This window comes from Salminus brasiliensis, chromosome 6 (assembly GCF_030463535.1).
Source record: "Salminus brasiliensis chromosome 6, fSalBra1.hap2, whole genome shotgun sequence".
NCBI classification, from domain to species: Eukaryota; Metazoa; Chordata; class Actinopteri; order Characiformes; family Bryconidae; genus Salminus; species Salminus brasiliensis.
The window spans coordinates 11404416-11426982 of record NC_132883.1 but is presented as its reverse complement, the minus strand read 5'-3'; the positions used below and the strand labels follow the sequence as shown (position 1 = coordinate 11426982).

The following is a 22567-nucleotide window of genomic DNA, read 5'->3' as shown; positions in this document are numbered from 1 at the left end:
ATAGACATCTGCAATATCGATTATTTTTGCAACTGTCTGAGGCCTAATTTTTTTAATTATCATATTATTTGATGATTATTTTCCCATCGTTGTTTGGCAATGCAGCCCCAAACCATGATGCTCCCTCCACCATGCTTCAAAGCTGAGATGAGCTTGTGTTGCAGTGTTCAATTTCCTCCAAACAAAGCCTTGTGCGTTTGTGCTAAAGAAGACACGTCCACTTTGTCTCATCTGTCTGTAAAACATCTCCACAAAAGCATCGTGGAGAGTCCTCTCGTTCGTTTTCTTGTCCTCTGTCCCCCTCTCCTGTCCTGTCCTGTCTCTGCCTCTCTCTGCCAGTCTGCTTTCGCTTTGACTGCTGCGCTGAGAGCCGGATTGAGCTGAACTGTCTCTCCGCCCGCTGTGGACCAATCACATTCTTCTGACCTATTATGGTTATGAGCGTGACAGCGCCGTACCCATGATGCGCTGCGGTTTGAGGCTGGTCTGCTGGAGCTAAGATGACCGACTTTGAGGAGCCGCTCTCCGACGAGGAGAAGGTAAGTCGCTTTCGTTCAGTTTCGCCCGACCAGGATGGCTCGTTATTCGGGCTGCAGATTGTTCGGCGTCCGCGAAAACGCCATCGAGCAGCTCGCGTGAATTATGGCCCCGCTCGGCGCGCTTAGGACCGCCTTTAGCCGGTTAGCAGTATGCTAGCTAGCGTTAGCTTCTACAGGAAGCTGAGCAGAAGCTGCCCGTTTAGGGAATGGCAGCCTGGTAGTAAACATTCCCTGTTTTGCTAGCGAAGCAGTTCGTCATCTTTCTTTACAACTTGCTTTTTGGACGGTGGACGTTTCTGCTGCTGTGCCCACCAAATACAAACCACTGCGTCTGTCTTTTTCATGCGTTTAGAAGCGAGAAGTCCTCGCTTTGATTGAAGCGGTCCGAGCCTGGTCGCTAGCCCGGGCGTTAGCTCGCCTACTTGTCAAAATGACTAACAGTACAGGAAGTAGCAGCGCCGAGCAGCTAGCAGCCTGCCATAAATAGTGCCAACACTCCGGTTCTCTGTTTCTGATATCGCCGAGAAACCTGATGAGAACTACTGATGGGCGTGACGGCTGATACAGAATCCGCTGGGCTGAACAGCAGGAGGTTATTGTAAAGGTCCTCCGGCTCGGTAACGTGTCTCTGCGTCCGCAGAGTGAAATGACCAGCTAGCTAACTTGGTGAACTCCTCAGTGATCTAGCTTTTCTCGTCTGCCCCTACAAATGAAATGCATCTGATCTGGCATCCAGTCCCACCTCACTGCTTCAGCAGGTCACAGGCTTTCCTTCAGTTCCGTCAGTTCCCTCAGTTTCATTAATCCTTCCCTAAATTCAGCAATACATTACTTACTTCATTTAATAAAGCATTTTCTGTTTAATAAATTGTCCCCCCGATTTAATAATAATTCGTCCCCTTGGTTTAATAATAATTCATCCCCTTGGTTTAATAATAATTCGTCCCCTTGGTTTAATAATAATTCATCCCCTTGGTTTAATAATAATTCGTCCCCTTGGTTTAATAGTAATTCGTCCCCTTGGTTTAATAGTAATTCGTCCCCTTGGTTTAATAATAATTCGTCCCCTTGGTTTAATAATAATTATTCCCCCCAATTTAATAATAAATCGTCCCCCCGATTTAATAGTAATTCGTCCCCTTGGTTTAATAATAATTCGTCCTCTTGGTTTAATAATAATTATTCCCCCCGATTTAATAGTAATTCGTCCCCTTGGTTTAATAATAATTCGTCCCCTTGGTTTAATAATAATTCGTCCCCTTGGTTTAATAATAATTCGTCCCCTTGGTTTAATAATAATTCGTCCACCCGGTTTAATAGTAATTCGTCCCCTCGGTTTAACAGTAATTCGTCCCCTCGGTTTAACAGTAATTCGTCCCCTCGGTTTAACAGTAATTCGTCCCCTCGGTTTAACAGTAATTCGTCCCCTCGGTTTAACAGTAATTCGTCCACCCGGTTTAACAGTAATTCGTCCCCTCGGTTTAATAGTAATTCGTCCCCTCGGTTTAACAGTAATTCGTCCCCTCGGTTTAATAGTAATTCGTCCCCTCGGTTTAACAGTAATTCGTCCCCTCGGTTTAACAATTATTCGTCCCCTCGGTTTAACAGTAATTCGTCCCCTTGGTTTAATAATAATTCGTCCCCTTGGTTTAATAATAATTATTCCCCCCGGTTTAATAATAATTATTCCCCCCGATTTAATAATAAATCGTCCCCCCGATTTAATAGTAATTCGTCCCCTTGGTTTAATAGTAATTCGTCCCCTTGGTTTAATAATAATTCGTCCTCTTGGTTTAATAATAATTATTCCCTCCGATTTAATAATAAATCGTCCCCCCGATTTAATAGTAATTCGTCCCCTTGGTTTAATAGTAATTCGTCCCCTCGGTTTAATAGTAATTCGTCCCCTCGGTTTAACAGTAATTCGTCCCCTCGGTTTAATAGTAATTCGTCCCCTCGGTTTAACAGTAATTCGTCCCCTCGGTTTAACAGTAATTCGTCCACCCGGTTTAACAGTAATTCGTCCCCTCGGTTTAACAGTAATTCGTCCCCTCGGTTTAACAGTAATTCGTCCCCTCGGTTTAACAGTAATTCGTCCACCCGGTTTAACAGTAATTCGTCCACCCGGTTTAACAGTAATTCGTCCACCCGGTTTAACAGTAATTCGTCCACCCGGTTTAACAGTAATTCGTCCACCCGGTTTAACAGTAATTCGTCCCCTCGGTTTAACAGTAATTCGTCCCCTCGGTTTAATAGTAATTCGTCCCCTCGGTTTAATAGTAATTCGTCCCCTCGGTTTAATAGTAATTCGTCCCCTCGGTTTAATAGTAATTCGTCCACCCGGTTTAATAGTAATTCGCCCCCTCGGTTTATTTTGTAATTCGCCCCCTCGGTTTATTTTGTAATTCGCCCCCTCGGTTTAATAGTAATTCGCCCCCTCGGTTTAATAGTAATTCGTCCACCCGGTTTAATAATAATTTGTCCCCTTGGTTTATTAATAATTCGTCCCCCCGATTTATTAATAATTCGTCCCCCCGGTTTAATAGTAATTCGGCCCCTCGGTTTAATAGTAATTCGTCCTCTAATTTTAATAAATTGTGTCCTCAGTTTAGAGTGCATAAGTCAGTTACACTGAGGGACTGATTTATTCATTTAAAGGACTGTTTTATTAATCAAAGAATTATTAAATTGAGAGACCAATTTAGGTCTCAAAACAGGGGTGGTACTTGCTGAGGCAGGGACAGAGGGACAGCTCTTAATGGGAAAAGTGATCACTTGATTAAAAGTAATTCTCTACATGGATATTTAATTGGTCTGTTTTTTTCTCTATTTCTCATTAAGCTGACCACTCCTGACCATCTCTTTATTCTTACTTAAACTTACCATCTTTGTCAGCATTGGACTCCAGTAGTGAACAGATTTCTAACTAGCACAACCTGTTTTGGTGCAGGGTATTTTACTTTTTACTTCTTGTTCCTTAAAACCAGCATGAGATCAGTGTTGGTATACAGAGAAGCTCTGCTGCTGTGGTGTGTTGTATTGTAGACTATATGCTTGATTGCTCTTTTATGGTTGTGCAGATTGTAGAGGGGAAGTGCTACCACACCTTCTTAAGTCTCACTTCGTCGTTGGTCAGCGATCTGTTAAATCAGTGCGTTCAGTTGCATGAGCAAAGGAAGGACAGTAACCCGAGGCCTGAAAGCACAGTGGCCATCAATATATTTGTATGTGTGCTGACCTAGTGAGACTGATCTAGCCTCCTTATAGGCAACGTTTTACTGGAACAGTATAGTTTAGTCAGAAAATGGGCAATTTTAAAGGGTTTATTTCACAATTGCATGGATGGTAGATACCTCAGTTTTTAAGGAATTGCATTAAATAATGTGGAGAATTCTTTATTCAGTTGGATTGGATTACAAACTGTTCATTTGTCTCTGTGTTGAGAGTTTGTTTTGAAAAGTTTTAGCCTGTTGTACTCCCAATGCAGCCAAATTACACATTTACACAGTAGGTTTCTGTACTGTGATGTGGCGCTGTGACAAGAAGGCTACAACTCTACCAAGACCCTAGATTTCACATGACCCTTAGATAATGTATGTCTTTAGGGGGGGAAAGGTGTTAGATTTAAAACAAATGATAATAAAATAAGAGATAATATTGAAATACCTTTGACTTACAGATTCTTCACTGTAGAGGAATGTCCTAACACCATTATGATCTTTTTGTGCAGGTCCGCATAGCAGCTAACTTTGTCACCCATGCCCCACCTGGCGAGTTCAACGAAGTCTTCAATGGTACGTTTAGCATTGCTGTAGATGCAGTGTGTTTGAGAAATGAACTAGTGGCTATTCATTTTGCTGCCAATTGAAACTGCAGAATTAGTGTAATGCTATGCTTCTCTCTCAGGCCTTTAAATCCAAATGCCTTGTTTTTAAACCACTTATTTATTGTTCAAACGTTCATATTTTTACTGATGCAGTTGAATTACACCAGATTTGTGAATGTGGTGTGGTGTTTTTTTTTTCCTCATTAGATGTGCGGCTTCTCCTCAACAATGATAACCTCCTCAGGGAGGGGGCAGCACAGTAAGTGTCTGTGTTTTTTTGGTGTAAAAGCCTGTTATTGCTTAAGGATTTCTAGTACTGTCATGTGAGTCCATAATTCCTGGTTTATTTATCCAGTAATAATTATCCAGCTGCAACGATTTATTGGCAAATATACACATTCACCAGCTTTCCCATTGTATCGGTTCATCAGCCCAGAAATGTAATTTATCAGTTTATCGGTACCAAAGCCCTGAGTTCAGTTTAGCTTGCAGGGAAACTCTCTGTGAAACAACCAATAAGCACAAAGCTCTGGTCTAACCAAAGCAGACAAGAGTTTTACAGAATCTGGTTTCAAATTATATTCAAACCCAGGCTACCTTACAAGCAGAGGATGAATGAACGGAAAGGAAAGGAAAGAAAATGCAAGCACGCATGTTTTTTTTTTTTTTTGTAACCAATACACTCTTCCCCCTAATCTCAACCCGCTTCCTACTCACTCTGCCTGTTCACTTCATGTGGAGGGCTCACCACAGTAAAGGCTGTCCCAAAGTAATTTGTGTGAAGGGGAGTGAGGTATAAAATGCTTCAACAGTCAGAGAGCACCCAAGCACATTAACTCATGACAGTTCACAGAAATTCAGCTCAAAACGCAGAATGTAGGAAATGCCTTCCAATGTCATTTTCAGTAAAATAATATTCTTGGTGATTCTTAAGCCTTTGGGACATATTTTAGGCACATCCTTCATCAGTGTGTTTAAACAAAGTCATGCAATGTGTGATTGGTGAACTTCATAAATGGCAAATAACACACAAGCAAGCATAAATTAAAACATGCACACTTTAATATAATCATTGTGCTGTGATGCATTTTGCAGGGACAGTTGAGAAGACAAAAGGGCTGATTAGCCTGAGAGTGGAGTGTGAATTACTGTAGCCTGCATTAGTTAATTTATTCCTTCTGACCAAAAGCAAAGGGGGCATCCTAAAAGTTTACCCCTGAAGTTATACCCTCCCCCTTAACTGGAATCGCCCTTTAGAGCACAGAGTGTAACTTCATATGGAGTGTTACTCTGTAGTGGAGTGTTAGTGAGGAGGGAACGGTTTGGGAAAGGCTGTCTATTTGTCTGTCATAGAAGCTGCTAGTCCCACCCCTGCAGATCACATGTCAGCTGACCTAAAGCAACACCTGAAACAACTAATGAGCACCAAGCTCTAGCCTAACCAAGGCAGACGAGAGTTTTAACTGAATCTAGTGAAAAGTATGTTCAAGACCAAAGTATATCTTACAAGCAGGGGATAAGTTAAAAAAAAAAAAAGAACAAAATCTTTAACTTATTTTTACTTCATTGTTCTCTTGTTTTCTCTCCCTCACTCTGTCCTACTCTATTTGTCTCTCTTTAATTCTTTTAGTGCCTTTGCCCAGTATAACATGGATCAGTTCACCCCTGTAAAACTGGAAAATTCGGAGGAGTCGGTAAGAGTATACCGCATCATATACCACAAACACGATTGCTTGTTTCACTGGTATGTACTACTGTGAAGGTGAAGCACAGAAGTTACAACAGACAACTTTTCTTGTCCAATAATAAGCTCCACAACTTTCACAGTGATGGTTCTAGTGATTTGTTTTCATTGTGTAATCTGATCTAAAAAGAGGTCCATAGGTTTTGCTAGTTTGACCAAGATTTCAGTAGGCCTTGGGACACAGTCCTTTCATTCAGGACTGTTTTGCCCTGGCTAGCACTTCAAAAACAGGTGATTCAGCTCTGCGAGGGCTGTAATTGAAGCCTCATTTATCCTCATAGGGATTTCCTCATGTAAATTTCCCTGTGAGCTACTTTACTTGTCTAGTATTTTTAGCTGTGGGCTTATATTAATCAAACTAGTCAGATTTGCTGCATCAGTACTCTGCAGTGTTGGAGTTATTAGAGAATCACTTGGCAAAAATATAGAATTTTAGTCCTTTTCAGAAAAAGGAATTCATCTGGCTGATAAATGAAAATTAGGTAAAAAAAAAATTATGAAAAGGTACGTGTGTATAGATACCACCACTCTAACTTCATCCCCTTCTGCTGCACTTTCTGTAGGTTCTGATCACGGAGCATGGTGACCTGGGTCAGGGGCGGTACTTTGACCCGCGGACCCGCAAGTCGTTCCGTTTCGATCACCTGCGCAAGGAAGCCAGTGACCCCCAGCCCTACCAAGGAGAGACCGCCCTGCACTCTTGGAGAGATGCCTGTGACACTGCACTTAGTGCCTACGTCAAGGAGCACTACCCTACTGGAGTGTGCACGGTAAGCAGGCACATTTTATTTGTTAGCATTGGATTGGTTTGAGGGTGCACTCTGACTAGCGTATACACTCTGCACATTGAATGTGAATATATTAGGAATGCACTGAAATTTCACTTTAGCGGGCATGTGTCAGGTGACCAGTCATTTCTCAGAAGTTGCAAAGTTGGTGACAAGCGATCACAATCGAGTTGAGATTGTCAACAAAACTAATACATTAGCTGGACAGTGTACATGGCTACATGCAAGAGCAAGAACGACTTTGAACACATCCACAAAAGAATTTTTCCACCCTAGTCCTTTCCAGTCCTGGTACAGAAAATGTTTTCTTAATCCGGCTTAAAATATAAAAAGTCATTTTTAACTTTATGCCTTTTGGGAATCCGGTTATCCTTTCCTTGCTTAGCTACTCACAGTAACATGTTTTGACCTTGGTGCCCATAGCTTTGTATGCCACTCTGTTTTTAAATACATTGAGCTGTGAACTTGTAGAAATGTGAAGTAACTTTAACCCCTTTGACTGTTTACTGCAACCGAATTGTTTCTCTGAAGCAATCTGATACTCATTATTCAGGCTAAAGACGTGCTATAGTTGAGTGGTTGTGCTGTAGTACAGTTGGATTGCCATTATGGAATACAAGTAGACCACAACAGAGTATGAGCGTTTTGCTCTTTCTCAACAGGTATATGGGAAAACAGTGGATGGTCAGAAGACCATTATTGCCTGTATTGAGGGTCACCAGTTTCAGCCCAAGAACTTCTGGTAAGGAATTTAACCAAAGCCTTTGTTGTTGTGTTCATTCATGGTCCTCATTTGTCTGCTATTATGTCCCCCCTCCTACCCAAACATACATGCATACGCCAAGTTATATTGTGCTAAGGAATTCTCAATTTACTGTAGTGAATTACTGTATCATTGACTTAGCTTTTGAATCTAGAGTGTGTTTGTAATATCTGTTGTAGATATGTACCTTTCATTTCGTATAATGCCAAGTGCATGCTACTGTTGCCCTATTTTTATTTTTTGTGTTTTGAGTCTGCATTCTGTGACAGACGGATTAAAAAATAATAATAAAAAAAAACAATTCTGTAATTATTTAAATGATAGTTTGTAATTCTTTGTGATAAATATTGTATTGTAAGCTCAGTGAGGGCAGCCAAAGCAGTAATTTGGTCAGGCTGCCGCTCACTACTGTGAAAATGATGGAATTTATTTATTGTCCGTTCTCTACTTCCTTTTACTGCTAACGTTAGTGCAGAAACAACTACTGCATTTTTTTCAGCTCTAGTTTAGGATGTGATGACCGCTTCTCATATTTATTTCCATGAGTGGTATTTTATCAGCTTTCTAGGTGAAAGATTGTGTGCTGTGTAGGCCTCGTCTGCAATCACTCATGCAGTGTTCAAATCACTATGTCCACATAACCGGTCACTGGCAGTTAGTATGTGTAATGTGAGCTAAGCAACGATTCAAAGGTTTTGAAAGTCGTGAAGAGTTCGCTTGGTATAACTGTGTGTCTGTTTATGCAGGAACGGTCGTTGCAGGTCAGAATGGAAGTTCACCATCAGCCAGTCTTCCTCTCAGGTGGTGGGAGTGTTGAAAATACAGGTGAGCCTGTCTCACATTTTTACAGGATGGCTTTCAGTTACACAATGCTAGCATTTGCATAATTAATTTAATAAATTAATTTACTCAGTTGAAGCTGTTCTGGTGAATTGACTGGTTTGAGATGGAAGCTAACGTAGAATATATTTGGCATGTTGTTTTTTGTTTCCCCTGTTGTACTTCACAAGTGTATGCATTGGTGTGAGCGTAGTCTCATTACTGATTTACACAAGTCTCATTACTGATTACACAAATCTGTGCTTTGTGATCTGGCAGGTGCATTACTATGAGGATGGTAATGTTCAGCTGGTCAGTCATAAAGAAGTGGAGGAGTCCATCATAGTAACTGTGAGTAGATAAAGATTGATCTTTAAAAATAATGGGGGGAAAAAAGCGTAAAATGTAGGAAAGGGCGGATATCAGATCCACACACTGTACGGTGTAAAAAAAGTTAAAGCATTTAAGTACACCAAAAACTATTCATTTTTGCAGATAATGTGTTATTCCTGCACCAGATGGCATTACAGTAAATAATTTCTTGAGTTTAGAGCTAGTTTAAAGAACAAACCTTGGTTCCAGGTTTCTCCAGGATGCTTCCAGCCACCTTGTGGATTTGTTCAATTCCATCACCTGCTGGCCTGATTTAGCATCATTAACCAGTGATTTGCCAAAGTTTTAAATGCTATAAATAATACTACGCTTACTGAAGGAGAGCCTTGGGGAAAGTTTTAATGGACACAGTTTTTTTTTTTTGTGTTATGGTCAGGCCTATTTGTGTTTTACTTGGAAATGATTAAAAATCAGATTTTCACTGGTGCTTTAAAACCTTTGCACCTGTACCATGAAATCAGTTCTTAATGGCTTTTCTCTTCCTCAGGATGAAGAGTCGACCGCCAAGGAATTTGTAAAAATTATTGAAAATGCGGAAAATGATTACCAGGTAAAGGCCGTCGCTGTTTTAACACAAATCTGTAGACTTGCAGATGTTAATGTTAATGCTGTTTTGGATAGTTGTACCAGTAAAATGATGAGCTTTATCAGCTTAGTGAGCCTTTCAACTTTCCCCACCTAGACGGCCATCAGCGAGAACTACCAGACGATGTCAGATACGACATTCAAAGCTCTGCGCAGGCAGCTTCCTGTTACCCGCACCAAGATTGACTGGAACAAGATTCTCAGCTACAAGATCGGCAAAGAGATGCAGAATGCCTAGAACACGCCTGGTTCCACCGCTCTCTCTTTCTCTCTCAACGCAGAACCGGTCAAAATGAAAACTACATGCTGTTCGCTAACCAGAGGGAGAATGCCCCCATTGAAAACGAAAAAAACTAAACCAAACAAAAACACAAACAAAAACATGTAAAGGAACTTACTCTATCGGTGTTACAAAGAGGATGTGATTTCATTCGGTTTCTGGTTTGTTAAAGGACTCAGTCCGGTCTCAGCTATTGGAGGAGGGTCAGACGAGAGCTTAGAGGGAGTTTGGATCTAAATTATCGGTAAATCCGATGCTAGTCTTGCATTAACGTAAATTCATCTGTCCCGTCTGTCCAAAATTCTTTAAAAAGGTGTAAATCATAGGTTTTTTTTTTTGTTTGTTTTGTTGTTGTTGTCGTCGTTGTGAGCTGCAATGGATGAGATGCTTGTGAGTACGGTTTAAATTGTCTTTAAGATGGCACAGAGAGAACTGCTGTCTCACTCAGTAACTCCAAAACTCAAGAACAAACCTCCTCTCTGCTTCTCTCCTTTCCTCTCAGCTTCTAAACTCATCCCTGCAAGAGCGTATGTGAGGAGAAGAGGCTTGTTTTGTGACTTTTGGAATAAGTCTCTGTCTTAACTCCCCTCTCTCAGTATCTCCCTCCACCTGTAACTTAAAAGCCCCCCCCCCACAAAATAATGAAGACGGTCAAAGTCGACCCAAAATTAGTGTGCAAATGCAACGAATCAGTCAAAGAAAAGAAACATAGTCCTCTTTCCCATGGCAAAGAAATCCAAATTTAAGTCTTCATATTTATACATACAGATTTATATTTTACTAAGCAGTCCTTAAAAAAGAAGAAACATCCAAGCACTCCTTTGTTACAGGCATCATGTGCACTTCTGGGGTGTGCAGAATCGAATAAGTCTTACGATGCAAACGGGGAATCTCAGCTGTTCTATGCACTCTTCTGTCCCGGAGCAGAAAGGGGAGCCGCCAGTGTTGCTGTCGCATGTTCATGTCATGGTACTGTTGGGTGCTACCCCACTGTAAATTCACCCTGAACACAGAAGCATTGTCAGACTGTGTTATATCACACTCTTTCTCTCTCTTTGTCTCTCTCTCTCTTTCTCTCTGTCCTGTAACACGGCTCTTATGCTGATTTTAGCAAAAGTATATGCTACTCACAGCTAATAAAGAATTGGCACCAGACTGATGACAAACTCTCCTGTTGAGAAGATCTTTCTTTCTCTCCCGCTTTAGATTTGATGCACGCCCAACAAACTTCGGTCATAGGCACGCTCCTCCGCTGGTAGTGTCCGCACTACCTAATCGTCACATGCTGAACTTTTCAAACTAGTGTGTTTATCCCCAAAACGTACAAAGTCTATTGTTTGGAACAGATGTTCTCATCCAGTTTCAGAGCCACTGCTCTAATGGCCAGTTCTCCTTATATGGATAAAGCCTGCTCCTTGACTACATGGCCAATTTCAGTGTTATTTGCAGCACAGAGTATTCCTGTCAAACCTTCTGGTGATCCTGAACCCATGAGTTTGGATCTAATTTACAAAAAAATAAAATAATAATAATTGACACGTTGATACAGGGTGAACTCCAAGAGGTTTTATTTGCTCCCAGAGTACAACAGAATGGAGTTTTCACTCCAGGCGGTTCTTATTAAGGACATCAGTACAAATATCTGCTTTAAGGTATGAATTGGTTCATTTAACAAATGAAAAAGACAGTAGTATAGACTCCGGGCTGCGCTGTTCAATAAAGTCTGAGTACAGTAAAGTGTTCTTAATGAGGGTGGCACTGAGGTATCACGCTAGAAAGTGACTGTGTCTGATCTCTACTGCAAACAACTAGGAAAGAAACGAGCACTGCCCCACCATTTGGTCTCTTCTAATAAACAACTTGGCGTCACTTCAAAACAAGTGTTCATGTAAGTTAGGAAAGAACAAGGGTTGGATTAGCATTCAGTGACGTGAACCACAATTCCAGACACATACAGCCATTAATCCATGGGCTTGTTTTTTAAAGCCTCCTCAAACAGATCAAGATGAACAGAACATCTCAAAATAGTAATAATAAATGTTTATTTGTGCTTTTATCTTTGTAAAGAATACATCTAATTTCTAGCAGCCTATATTGTCTGTCTTGGACTACTACTACCACCTAGCTACATACAATTCTTAAGACTGTTGTGGTTGGATTTTAACTACAATAGTTAAAACTCTTAAAAAATCAAAAGATATTTACAACATTAATGTGAAAAAGATTCTATACACACAAGCAATAAGTCTTGCTGCATTCGAAAAGCCAGTGTTTTCACCTTCGCATCAGCACATGGAACCAGAAAGCATGCATCTGATTCCAAATGATTTTCGAATCCATATTTAGAGCAAGTAAGGGCTGTATGCCAGGTTTCACCAATTCTGTGCATTTATTAGCAAAGCTGGCCACCCATTTCAAGCCACATACCTTTGATTCTGGTCTTCATTGCCCACAAACAAAAGATACAGTTTTGAGTTCATGGATGTAAATTCAGGATGGATAAGGAAGGCCTGCTCATGGAGTTATTAGTGTAGTGTAGGGCAGAACTGAAGATACACCTCATTTCCAAATGTGCCTTAAATCAACCCCTTAAAATCCCCCAAAGGCTTATTATTCAGTAACTTTATGAACTACAGTGCAAACTGACTGAGGATATCTTCAGCTGTAGAAGAGTAGCGTAACAAGTCCTGCAACAGCCTTTACTCTAGATATTGGAACAGCACAGCATCTGAAAAGTACTGGCTGGAGCTCCATCACTCCAGAGAAGGAGCTTCCACTGCTCCACCGTTTATTGCTGGGAGCTTTACGCTAATCAGCAGGCACAACTTTTAGACACCACCAGCCTAATGTTGCCAAAACTGTTCTAACCTGTTAAGGCATGGACTCCACAAGCCTTCTGAAGGTGTTCTGTGGCACCCATACAATAGCAGCAGATCCTGCACAAAGTCCTGTAAGTGAAGTGGAGCCCATATGGATCACATCAGTGAGCCTTGACTGCTCATGACCCTGTCGCCGGTTCATTGGTTGTCCTTCTTCGGACCACTTTTGGTAGGTACTGACCACTGTATATCAGGAACGGCTCACAAGACCTGCAGTTTCGGAGATGCTCTGACCCAGTTATTAGCCATCACAATCTGGTCCTTGTCAATGTGGCTGAGATCCTTGTGCTTGCCCTTATGCTTTTCTTCCTTCGCATCACCTTCAAGAACTGAGTGTTCACTTGCTGCCTAAAATGTATCTCCTAGGCCTTGATATGTGCCATTGTGCCATTGTAACAAATTAATCACTTATTCGTTTCACTGATGGAGTTTTTTAAGGCCCACACTTGGAACTGGACAAGAAGGCCGATTTTAGCTGCATTTCGAGATTATAGCTACATGCTGTGTGTGCAGCAGAATGCCCGTGTCAGAAATTGGTTCTCCTGATAGTAACTGTACTCACTAATAAGAAAGGCTGTCTGGATACGTTTGTACAGTGGATTTTAATTACCTGGGATCCAGAGAATGGAGAACGCTTCAGCATGCTGCCACTAGAGGGCGATGTGCTCATCTCTAAAACTATGTCTCCTTGTCTTTCCTTTTCTAGCTGAAGCTGCAGCTCCACATCCTGCACAAACCAACTCTAAAATAGTTACCAGTACACAGTACACAATATGGCATGTTGTTCTGGCATGGGTGCTGGCAGAGGATTCTCAGGGAGAATACACCCCTCTTCCCCAAACACAGCACAGCAGCAGCTATTTACCCAACCCATGGATGTAGTATGTATTTCTTTATTATTTGTATGGGCCGATCAGAACTAAGATAAAGACTAACGTTTATTTTAATTATTCTGATTGCTTTCTTTAGTAGCTATATTAGCCAAGGGTTATTTGTGTAAATGGCCACTGTTAGTAGCCAAAATAAAGCTAATATGTAGCATAAATCTGAAGATAATGAAGAACACACAGGCTGCTGTAACTGCAGTGCTGATCATTGGGGTCCAAGGACTTTTTTTGTGGCAATATGGGGCCAGCAGAGCACCAATGGATGTTTTTAGACTGGCCTTTCTTTTTAAATAATAGATGTGGGGTCTCAAAAGGCAGTTTTTTTGGACATTACCTGACTTTGCATAGTTGTTGAACTCAAAGAACTTAATAATTCCACAGCAATTTGCCCTGTATTGTAGTATGTTTCAAGTTTTTAAAGAAGGGTTTAGTTTCTGAATGTGCTTGCGATTTTCCATGTGTGCTTTTAGCCTAGTTTTACAATCCGTTTTTTTCTGAGATAATATAGTACAAAACAAACAAACAAAAAAAACTAGATCTGTGTCAACACCAGTAGATTCACAGAACAATAATTGCTCAGGTGTCCCATAACTCATAGGTTTAACTTGTATTTGTCAAATACAAGTAAATACAAAAGACTGAAAGACTTCACGAAATCAACATCTACAGTAAAAAGTTTATGGATAAAAGTATAATTCGCTCTACTGTGACTGTATTTACTATATGATTCACCATCCTGCTAGACATGACCGATGTGGTTCTGTGTTAATGATTTTAATCGGTTACCTGAGAATGAGGCATCAATTATTGCTGCTCAGTTATTTTAACCATGCAAGTTGTGCATGGCACAAAAAGAAAATAATAACATTTAGGGATAAATAAAATATCTTCGAAGAAAAAGAAAACTAAGATGATAATATTCATAGGAGACAAAAATGGAAAATGTAATAAGTGTTATCTTGGAAAGGGACAGTCTCAAAGGAGCATAGTGGTGGACATTGGGCCTCCAAATGTCCACTAACTGCCTTCTCTAGAACCCTGTAAATGATTTTCCATGCTTGGGTTCGCAGAGTAAAAGAAGTGGCAGCTTCAGCAATGAATCACCCATTCAGTGCTTTGTCATCTCACCTGTGCAGGAGCGAACATGGACTAGGCCAGGAGCGAGAGAGGCCCAAGGTCAATATGGGATTTAGGCTCATTAATTTGGACTTGTTGAGGATTGGGTCATCTGGATAGCGGTTAGCTGGAGGAGGACACAACCAGGTCCAGCTCTTTAGTGCTCTCCTGTGTGCTGGTGAGACCACAGCTGCCGGACAGCTCCGGGAAGTGACTGGCACGAGTGGAAGGGATGGGGGATCCTGGTGACTGGTTCATCCCAGCCTTCTTTGGGGGTACGGGGGGCGGGTGGCTTCTCGGGATGACTGGCGAGCGGATACCAGGCGACAGGGGGCCCGGCCCTTTCCCTGTGGGAGAGGCCGCCAGGGTACGGTAGTCTGTGCCAAATGGTGAGCTGTTGGGAGCAGGGGGTTTACTTGCTGCCTGCTGGCTGGTGAAGCGGGACAGGACCTGGGGACAGGGAAGATAGACTGTGACTGCTACCAATTATTTGTGCCTCTCCGAATAATACTTTCTAATAGGAAACTCTCTTACCTGGGTGACAGTGTTGCGGGCGATCTGCTTGGCTGTAGAGTTCTCGGGTGGAGGAGGAGGAGTGGTGGTGGGGGAAAGATCCCGAGGCGAGTGAGGCTGCTGCTGTTGCTGCTGTTGCTCCTGTTCAGCCTGCTGCTGAAACTTGTGGCGGGCAGCATGAAAGCGCTGGTTGACGCTGGCCTGGTAGGACGAGGGGTAGGTAGGGCTGCAGGAGCCCAGTGAGGCCAGCCGCTTGGCCAGCACAGGGGAGGAGCAGGGTGAGGAGGACAGAGAGGAGCATGCTGTCCCACTAGGGGACAGAGATTGGTGTGGCTGGACAGGGGAGCTCAGCGTCCCTCCTCCGTTCTCCAGCCCTCCATTTTCTGTACTCTTTTCCTCCACTGAAGACTCGCTCTCTTTACGCAGCAGGTATCCGTTGAGCCTGGGCCGCTGGACTGTTTCCACCGGCACTGCTTTTCCATCCAGCTCGGTCTGACAGGCAGTGGATGTCAATGCTTCTTTAGCTGGAGCTTCCTTCATCATCATATTCTCCTCCTCCTCCTCCTCTTTTGCTCTCCATTCTTTCTCCCTCTCCTTTATCTCCTCCAGGTCCCTCTTAAGGCTCTCAATTAGGTCTTGTAGTTCCTTGCCTCGCTTCTCCTCTTTACGAAGCCTCAGCCTCAGCTGCTCCCGTTCTGTGTCGAACTCGGCCAGCTGCCTTTCAGCCCGTGCCTCCGTCTGCAGGGCGCGGGCCTGCTCTGCCTCCAGCTCCCCCCGCAGGGCCTGAACAGCACTCCGTTCCTCCTCCAGCTGCTCACACAGCTGGGCCACACGCTGACTCTCCTCCTGGGCACGGGCACTGGCCCGCTGGCACTCTTTGGCCAGAGCCGATGAGAGCTGCTGCTGTTGGGCCAGGTCTTCCTGCGCCTGACCAGAGGCGGCTTGCTGATCCCGTTCCAGGCGGTCTGCCCGGGCCTGCTCAAACTCCAGCTGCACACAGACGTGGAGAAAATAGGGAATAAATATCTGTATGTGTACATGATCTATTCAGTTTTACATGCTACAATATGCTGTATGTAGTTTAAATGCCCAGTGCTCTGGTGTTGCTACAGTTGTAGTCTAATTTAAGCACAGTTTGGTGATTGAACTATACAAACACACTGGATTCAACCCAGCGGTAAGTTGCCAGGTTGCCAGGTTTGGTGGGTGTGTGAGAGCAGGAAAATTACCCGACTGTGCTAGATGCCCACTCTTCAGGACTGGAACTGAATACCCCTTCTTAAGAGCTCTAATGTGTTTATACAGCAGTTTATCCAGCATTTAAGGTGGATCTGAAAGGGTTTTTCCTGTGCGTTCTAGAGCACTGCTTTTCAGTCCTGCTCCTGGAGTTCCCCCTTTTAAATACTTGTCAGGGGTGGTATGAGTGGAGGAATCACAAAAATGGTCGGGACTGCCCAATGAAAAACATGTAACTCCAAAATGGTGACTTTACTTTGAATAGAATGGAAATGGAAGTCAATGTAAAATAAGATTTAGCTTGAAGTAATTTAGAGTGTTTCTATTGGTCTATTCATCCAGAATTATTTAACACAGTGTTCAGAGCAGCTACAGGCTTTAAACCATGGAGAAATAGAGATACACGGTTTTCATTGGACAGCAGCTATATGTGCCAGGCACAGAAAATCATATATGTTGCAACATCCCTAATGAGGCACATTCATTTCATTAACATGCATTTTTTGCTGTGAGTGCAACTGTAGGATATAGGCGAGCTGCAGTACTGCAGCACCAGGTATCAGCCTGACACAGTATTCTCCCTATGGCAGAGGCAGATTTACTGCGAAGTAAAATGCAGAATTTTGCAATGCTTTTATTTGGATGTACCATTACATGTTTAGGACAGAACACCACCCTGCAAAAAAATACCACCTGAACTAGTTTGACGGTAAAAAGCAGACACAGATCTCCTCTATGTTTGGTCATGCAACCCCCCCCCCCCCCCCCCACATTGTTTAGAGTACTTTTACCTGATTGTGCACATCTGATTTTGAGATTTGTTCATGCAAACTGCATCAGCTTTTTGATCACATTTTTGACTGTCTTGTACAATGTCAGAGAAGATTGGAGCGGAGAGGTTGTCTTGCTGATCACTGCCATGATGACTCGCTTTTTTTGTGACGTAGTGCAATTACTGCAAAGTCTTATGAATCTGGACCAGTGTCTCCAGTGTGTTTCTATAGCAGGGTTTCCATTCAGAAAGTGCACTAGACACTAATAGGAATTGTTAGGTTACCATACTTTTTGGGGTTCCACAGGGATCTCTTTTAGGGCCTATGAAGCTATTGTTCGTAGTTATTGGAGTGATTGGAGTATTGGAGAGGCTGACTTTAGCTGACTTGGAGAGACTGACATTAGAAGTGCATTCATTAGTGTAGTATGTATAGTATAGAAGTGTGTGGTTTGGTACGCAGCCCATTTGCATTCGCCCACCAAAATCCTGGATGGAAAACCCTGTAATATAGTCTAAAACTGATTGTCAGCTGTAATGAGCTGCATATATGTATGCGGCCCGTGTCTGGGCCATGCAGGAAGGCAGAAAAACAGTTCTTACGTAATACTGCATGTTCTGTCCCCTGACCTTATCACCCCTTCCTTTACTCATACAACACACACCCACACAGATACACAACCCACACACAGCAGCAGCAGCCCACAAAACAATGAGCCCTTTTCCTCTGCAGGCTTCCTATAGAACAATTCCAGAGCGACAGACGCAGGACCCCTGCCAGACACACACACACAATCCAGACGCCCCATTGTGTTACACAATGCTGCTCTTTAAAAGGCTAGGCTGCATTTAGCCCCAGTCTCAGACAGGAGTCTTAAGCAGAGTGTCCTGATCACAGCTGATATGCTTACTGCTCTAACAGTGTGGAGCTTGAGGTGGATGGACTATTTACAGAGCAGGAGGGCGTCTCCCTAGGAGTCTAAGTTGGTGACTGCAGCGAAAGGCAAATCTTCAGCAGGCAAAGTATGCACAGGTAAATGGATAAGCAAACAGATAACAGAGGTAACCAGGGTGAAGGAAGGCAACCAGTAGGAAAACAGAGCGAGAAAGAGCAACAAACATAAGACATTTTTTCTGGGTGGACAACTGCTGCCCTCTGCCAGCAGCCTGGTCGAGTCCCCCCAGTTAGCCCTAGTGGCCAGTATAAATTTTGAGTAGCAGCAAAAAGCATGAATCTCCATATCCTTTTTGTGGTAGAGCTGTTAAAACATGGACTCCACAAGACCTCTAAAGGTGTCCTGTGGTATCTGGGACCGAGGTGTTAGCAGCAGCGCTAGCAGAGGCCCTGGCAGTTGCAATGTGGGGCTTCCATGAATCACATCAATGAGCCCTGTTGCTGATTTACTAGTTGTCCTTCTTTTGGTAGGTATTGACCATCAGAAAAACCCAACAAGACCTGCTGTTTTGGAGATGCTTTTACCCCATCACCTAACTTGGCTCCTGTTAAAATTACTCAGATTCTTCTGCTTGCCCGTTTTTCCTGCTTTCAACACGTCAACTTCAAGCAATGACTGTTCACTCCTTGACACCAGCTTCTGGCAGCGTTCCTGAGGAATCTTAGCTCATTTCTCATTGGCAGTGGCCTGTAGTACAATAATATTCTTGGGTCTGCATGCAGCAATCACCTTCTTCAAATCCCACCAAAGATTTTCTATAGGGTTCAAGTCAGGCAACTGTGACATCCTTGCCAGAATCTTCCAGTACTCTTTCTGAAACCAATGTGTAGTCAAACAACCTCTTTCTTTCAAAGTAGGTAGCTCTTGGCCAGAAGTAGCCTTGAGATCGGAAGGTCACCTGTTCAATCCCATGGATCGGAAGGAAATACAGATGGGGGGAGTGAAGGAACAGTGCTTTCTCCTCCTTCAACACCCATGGATGAGGTGCTCTTGACAAGGCACCTAACACACTGAATGTCTCCCTTGGCTCCACTGCTCTGGCTTTGTGTTCTCACTGCCCTATTCATGTGTGTGTTCCCTGCCACGGATGGGTTAAACATAGAGGTTAACTCCTGCTAAACTGTTGTACAATGGCCATAAGGTGAGCTTTACTTCTAAACAAATGAAGTAAAGAGAAGCACAGACTCTCTGGCGATAGGGAGACATTCCTTACTAGACTACAGGCCACTTTAACACTTTCACAAGGAGTTGTGGCTGCCTGCACCCGTCTGCCCAGTGTGAGTTCTTTTAGCACTTGCGCAGCTGCAGTTCTACGTCATCTGACCGTACTTGCGAAAGGGTTAAAGATGCTGCAAGGACCATTTCCTTTGTAGGTTGCACTTTACCGCCCGCTGCGCAGAGGATCGGGAATGTTATCAATTCTCAACACTCGGGTCCAATAGTCCTGTTTACAGTGTCTCACAGCATGACATGTTTATGGCGTGCTGCATACAGGTGTTTGTTGGTTTGTGGTTTTGGTGCGGTTGCCAGGTTACCTGCTGCAGTAGTCTCTCTCTTTCCTTCTCCAGCATGTATGTGACATCATCACCTTCAGCTGTATCTTGGGCATGGCGCCGTTTCTCTTCCTCCAGATCAGCAATGACCTTCATACACAAATACACACACACACACACACACAAACATATATGTACATATCAGTCATAAATACAGTTATGGTGTCATTAGCATCGCCCAATACAGATCTTAAACAAATAATGCCGCCCAAGGAAATGTGTGTGTGTGTGTGTGTGTGTGTCTGTCTCCATGTGGTGAAAGGAGGAGTGCCTCTATAGAAATAGAATGTCAATTCTGTAGGTGTGTCTATGTGTGCGTGTGTGTGCACGTTTACTGAACTTTCATACTCGTCCATCACCGCTGCCATCTCGCATACACACACGCGCACACACACACATAGACACACACACATTCCTGCTCTGGATTGAGGTCATCCGGAAGCCATGCTGTGCTCTTTGATGACCCATTCAGGCTGATCGAGTTTCAGCTAAAGCTTATAAATCAAAGACACTTCAACACAAGAACCTGCTCACCCCAGAAAGAGAGAGAGCGAGAGAGACGGAGAGAGAGAGAGAAAGAGAAAAGGTAGATGAAGAAGAGTTGGGATGTGGAGTGATGGACAGAATAAATGAACAGGGAGGGATCTTCTGTAGCCCAAGGTCAGCACGATGACAACAGCGCCATTGTGTGGAACTGAACCCTCAAAACAAAACTCTGTACACTGGTGGGACAATACACGTGGATTTACTCTCTCTCTCTCTCTCTCTCTCAATCTCTCTCTCACACACACACTCCCTGTCTCTCACTCCCACTCACTCACTTCACCCCAGGAGCACCATTGTTTCCTTTCGGTTCACAGGACTCATCTTGGTGGGGAGGGTTAAGGCTTACACACACACACATACACACACACCCACACACAGTATTCTGTGAAATCAGAAGTGTATAGAGGTAATGAAAGTTTTGGTACTACTCATCTACATCACTAAAGCAGACCAGGGCTTATGCTATATGGACAAAAGTATTGCGACATTGCTCATTAATTGTTTCTTCCATAATCAAAGGTATTCAAAGAATTCATCCTGCTTTTGTTGGAGTAACTGTCCAGGGAGGGACAGATTTTGGAGCATTGCTGTGAGGATTTAATCGCATTCAGCAATGCAAGAGCTCTAGTAGGGTGTGGATGTTTAATGATCACCACCCAATCTCATCCCAAACTCCCCAGATTATCCCAAAAGTATTAGATGGAGCACTACCACCATTCCAGAGAACCTTTGCTTTTAAGAGTGTAGAGTTTCCCACAAGTACTGTTGAGCGTAGTCTCATGGCTGGAACCGGCTGAAAAACACTATCCACTATCCCTTACCCGTCTGTGTCTGCGCTCAGCGGCTGCCAGCTGTGCCATCATCTTCTCCTGCATGCGTTTGCAGTGGGTCATCACCAGCTTCAGCACGGCCAGCGGGTTTGGACTGACCTGGGCCCTGACACTGTGATCCTGAGGCTGACCCTGCTCTCGACCCTGCAGCACCTCACTGTCCCTCTGCAGGGCCAGGAAGGGGTCACTGAGGTCATACTGCCCGTACCGCTCCTGCACAAACGCATCTCGGTGCTGCGCCTAGAAGAGAAGTCAGAAGGTCACAGGTGAGACCACAAATAACTACACCAATAAACAAAAAATAACTCAACCCAATATTTCATAATTTCCAATACAATTTCCAATTTCCATGGGTGGAATGTGGGCTAGGTGATTACCAGTTGGGCATGGGCTCTGAGTGGGTTTAATATGTGCTGATACTAGGACCCAACTGGGCTTCCCAAATGAGCTTTATCATTCATCAAACACATTTGTGTTCATAAGTAAAGCAGGATATAAAGGGTCTTGTTGCAAAACTCCAATCCAATGCTCTATTTAAATATTTATAAATATAGTATAACAAGGTGTTGGGAGTGGATTATTTCAAGGTTACATGGTGAATCATTTTGCTGTTTTAAGAGAACGATAAATATGTGTAAATTACATAGTATTATATTTCTGTGTAATAACCAGTAAATATTTTTGTTTTTTGGAGAATTGCATTTCAACATTCTATTGAACTCCATGTTATTTATCTTAAGATCCAGGAAAACATTTGTGAAGCCGGCCCCTGTCCCTTGAGGACGCCTTTACATTTGGAGATGACTTGACTTTGAAACGAGTACAAAAAGAAGTGCAGACTCAAAACTTTCGATTTAGGCTGTAATTAGAACCTAAACTGGCTTTGTAGTTAAATATGTAATTACATAATTGCCTTTGAATAGTGTCACCAAAAGACTCTTAAGAGTTAATAGACTTAAGGGTTAAGCCAGCTATACATGTCAGTGTGTGTGTGTGTGTGTGTGTGTGTGTGTGTGTGTGTGTGTGTGTGTGTATGTGTGCGCATAGCCTGAAGTCTATAGGCCATGTGACTGGGTGAAAGGAAGTGCAATAAGTACATTATGGTAACTAATTAATGAAGTTACATTTGCGAAGAAGGCAACTAAAACCTGAATGACATCATCTGTAGTATTTTCCAAAGCGGCTTGTAGAGCTTTGGCCTGTGGTTACGTGAGTCATGTCACTTTCTGACGTTTTTCCAGTGTGACAGTGTGAAAGAGCTGAACCGCTGATGAGCGGAGCTTGACTTCATTCTGCCCGGGAACCATTTCGAGTTGAAACCGGCACTGCCGCGTTAGTGATGTCACTGCATGCTGCAGGCAAAGAGCTGTCAATGCTTACAGTTTTGAGTCTATCTATATATCTGGCCTGTCAGAGTGTGAGGGCAGGCCATGGGCATTTAGAGGGGACTGGAATGTAATATATATAGAAAATGTATACACAGTTAAATCAAACATTACCTCATTCAGTTTATGTACCCTCCCCACCTTTTTTAGTGCTCAC

At 43.1% G+C, this 22567-nt stretch overlaps 2 protein-coding genes across 2 annotated transcripts in view; one reads left to right on the top strand and one right to left on the bottom strand.

Moving 5' to 3' along the window:
* Nucleotides 1-435: 435 nt before the first annotated feature.
* Nucleotides 436-10900, top strand: capza1b (capping actin protein of muscle Z-line subunit alpha 1b). The gene is made up of 10 exons (XM_072681622.1): nucleotides 436-539; nucleotides 4270-4333; nucleotides 4573-4624; nucleotides 5996-6059; nucleotides 6673-6879; nucleotides 7560-7639; nucleotides 8407-8485; nucleotides 8759-8830; nucleotides 9360-9422; nucleotides 9555-10900. The coding sequence occupies exons 1-10, from the start codon at nucleotides 501-503 to the stop codon at nucleotides 9693-9695; spliced, it is 861 nt and encodes a 286-aa protein (XP_072537723.1). The 5' UTR covers nucleotides 436-500; the 3' UTR covers nucleotides 9696-10900.
* A 388-nt stretch (nucleotides 10901-11288) lies between these two features.
* cttnbp2nlb (CTTNBP2 N-terminal like b) overlaps nucleotides 11289-22567 on the bottom strand; it is a 40059-nt gene continuing 28780 nt past the window's right edge. The window contains exons 3-6 of the mRNA XM_072681621.1: nucleotides 21017-21265; nucleotides 19632-19739; nucleotides 15154-16122; nucleotides 11289-15069 (exon numbers count right to left, since the gene is read on the bottom strand). Of these exons, the coding sequence (XP_072537722.1) occupies nucleotides 14743-15069; nucleotides 15154-16122; nucleotides 19632-19739; nucleotides 21017-21265 (1653 nt within the window). The 3' untranslated portion in view covers nucleotides 11289-14742. The remainder of the gene's footprint in view (nucleotides 15070-15153; nucleotides 16123-19631; nucleotides 19740-21016; nucleotides 21266-22567) is intronic.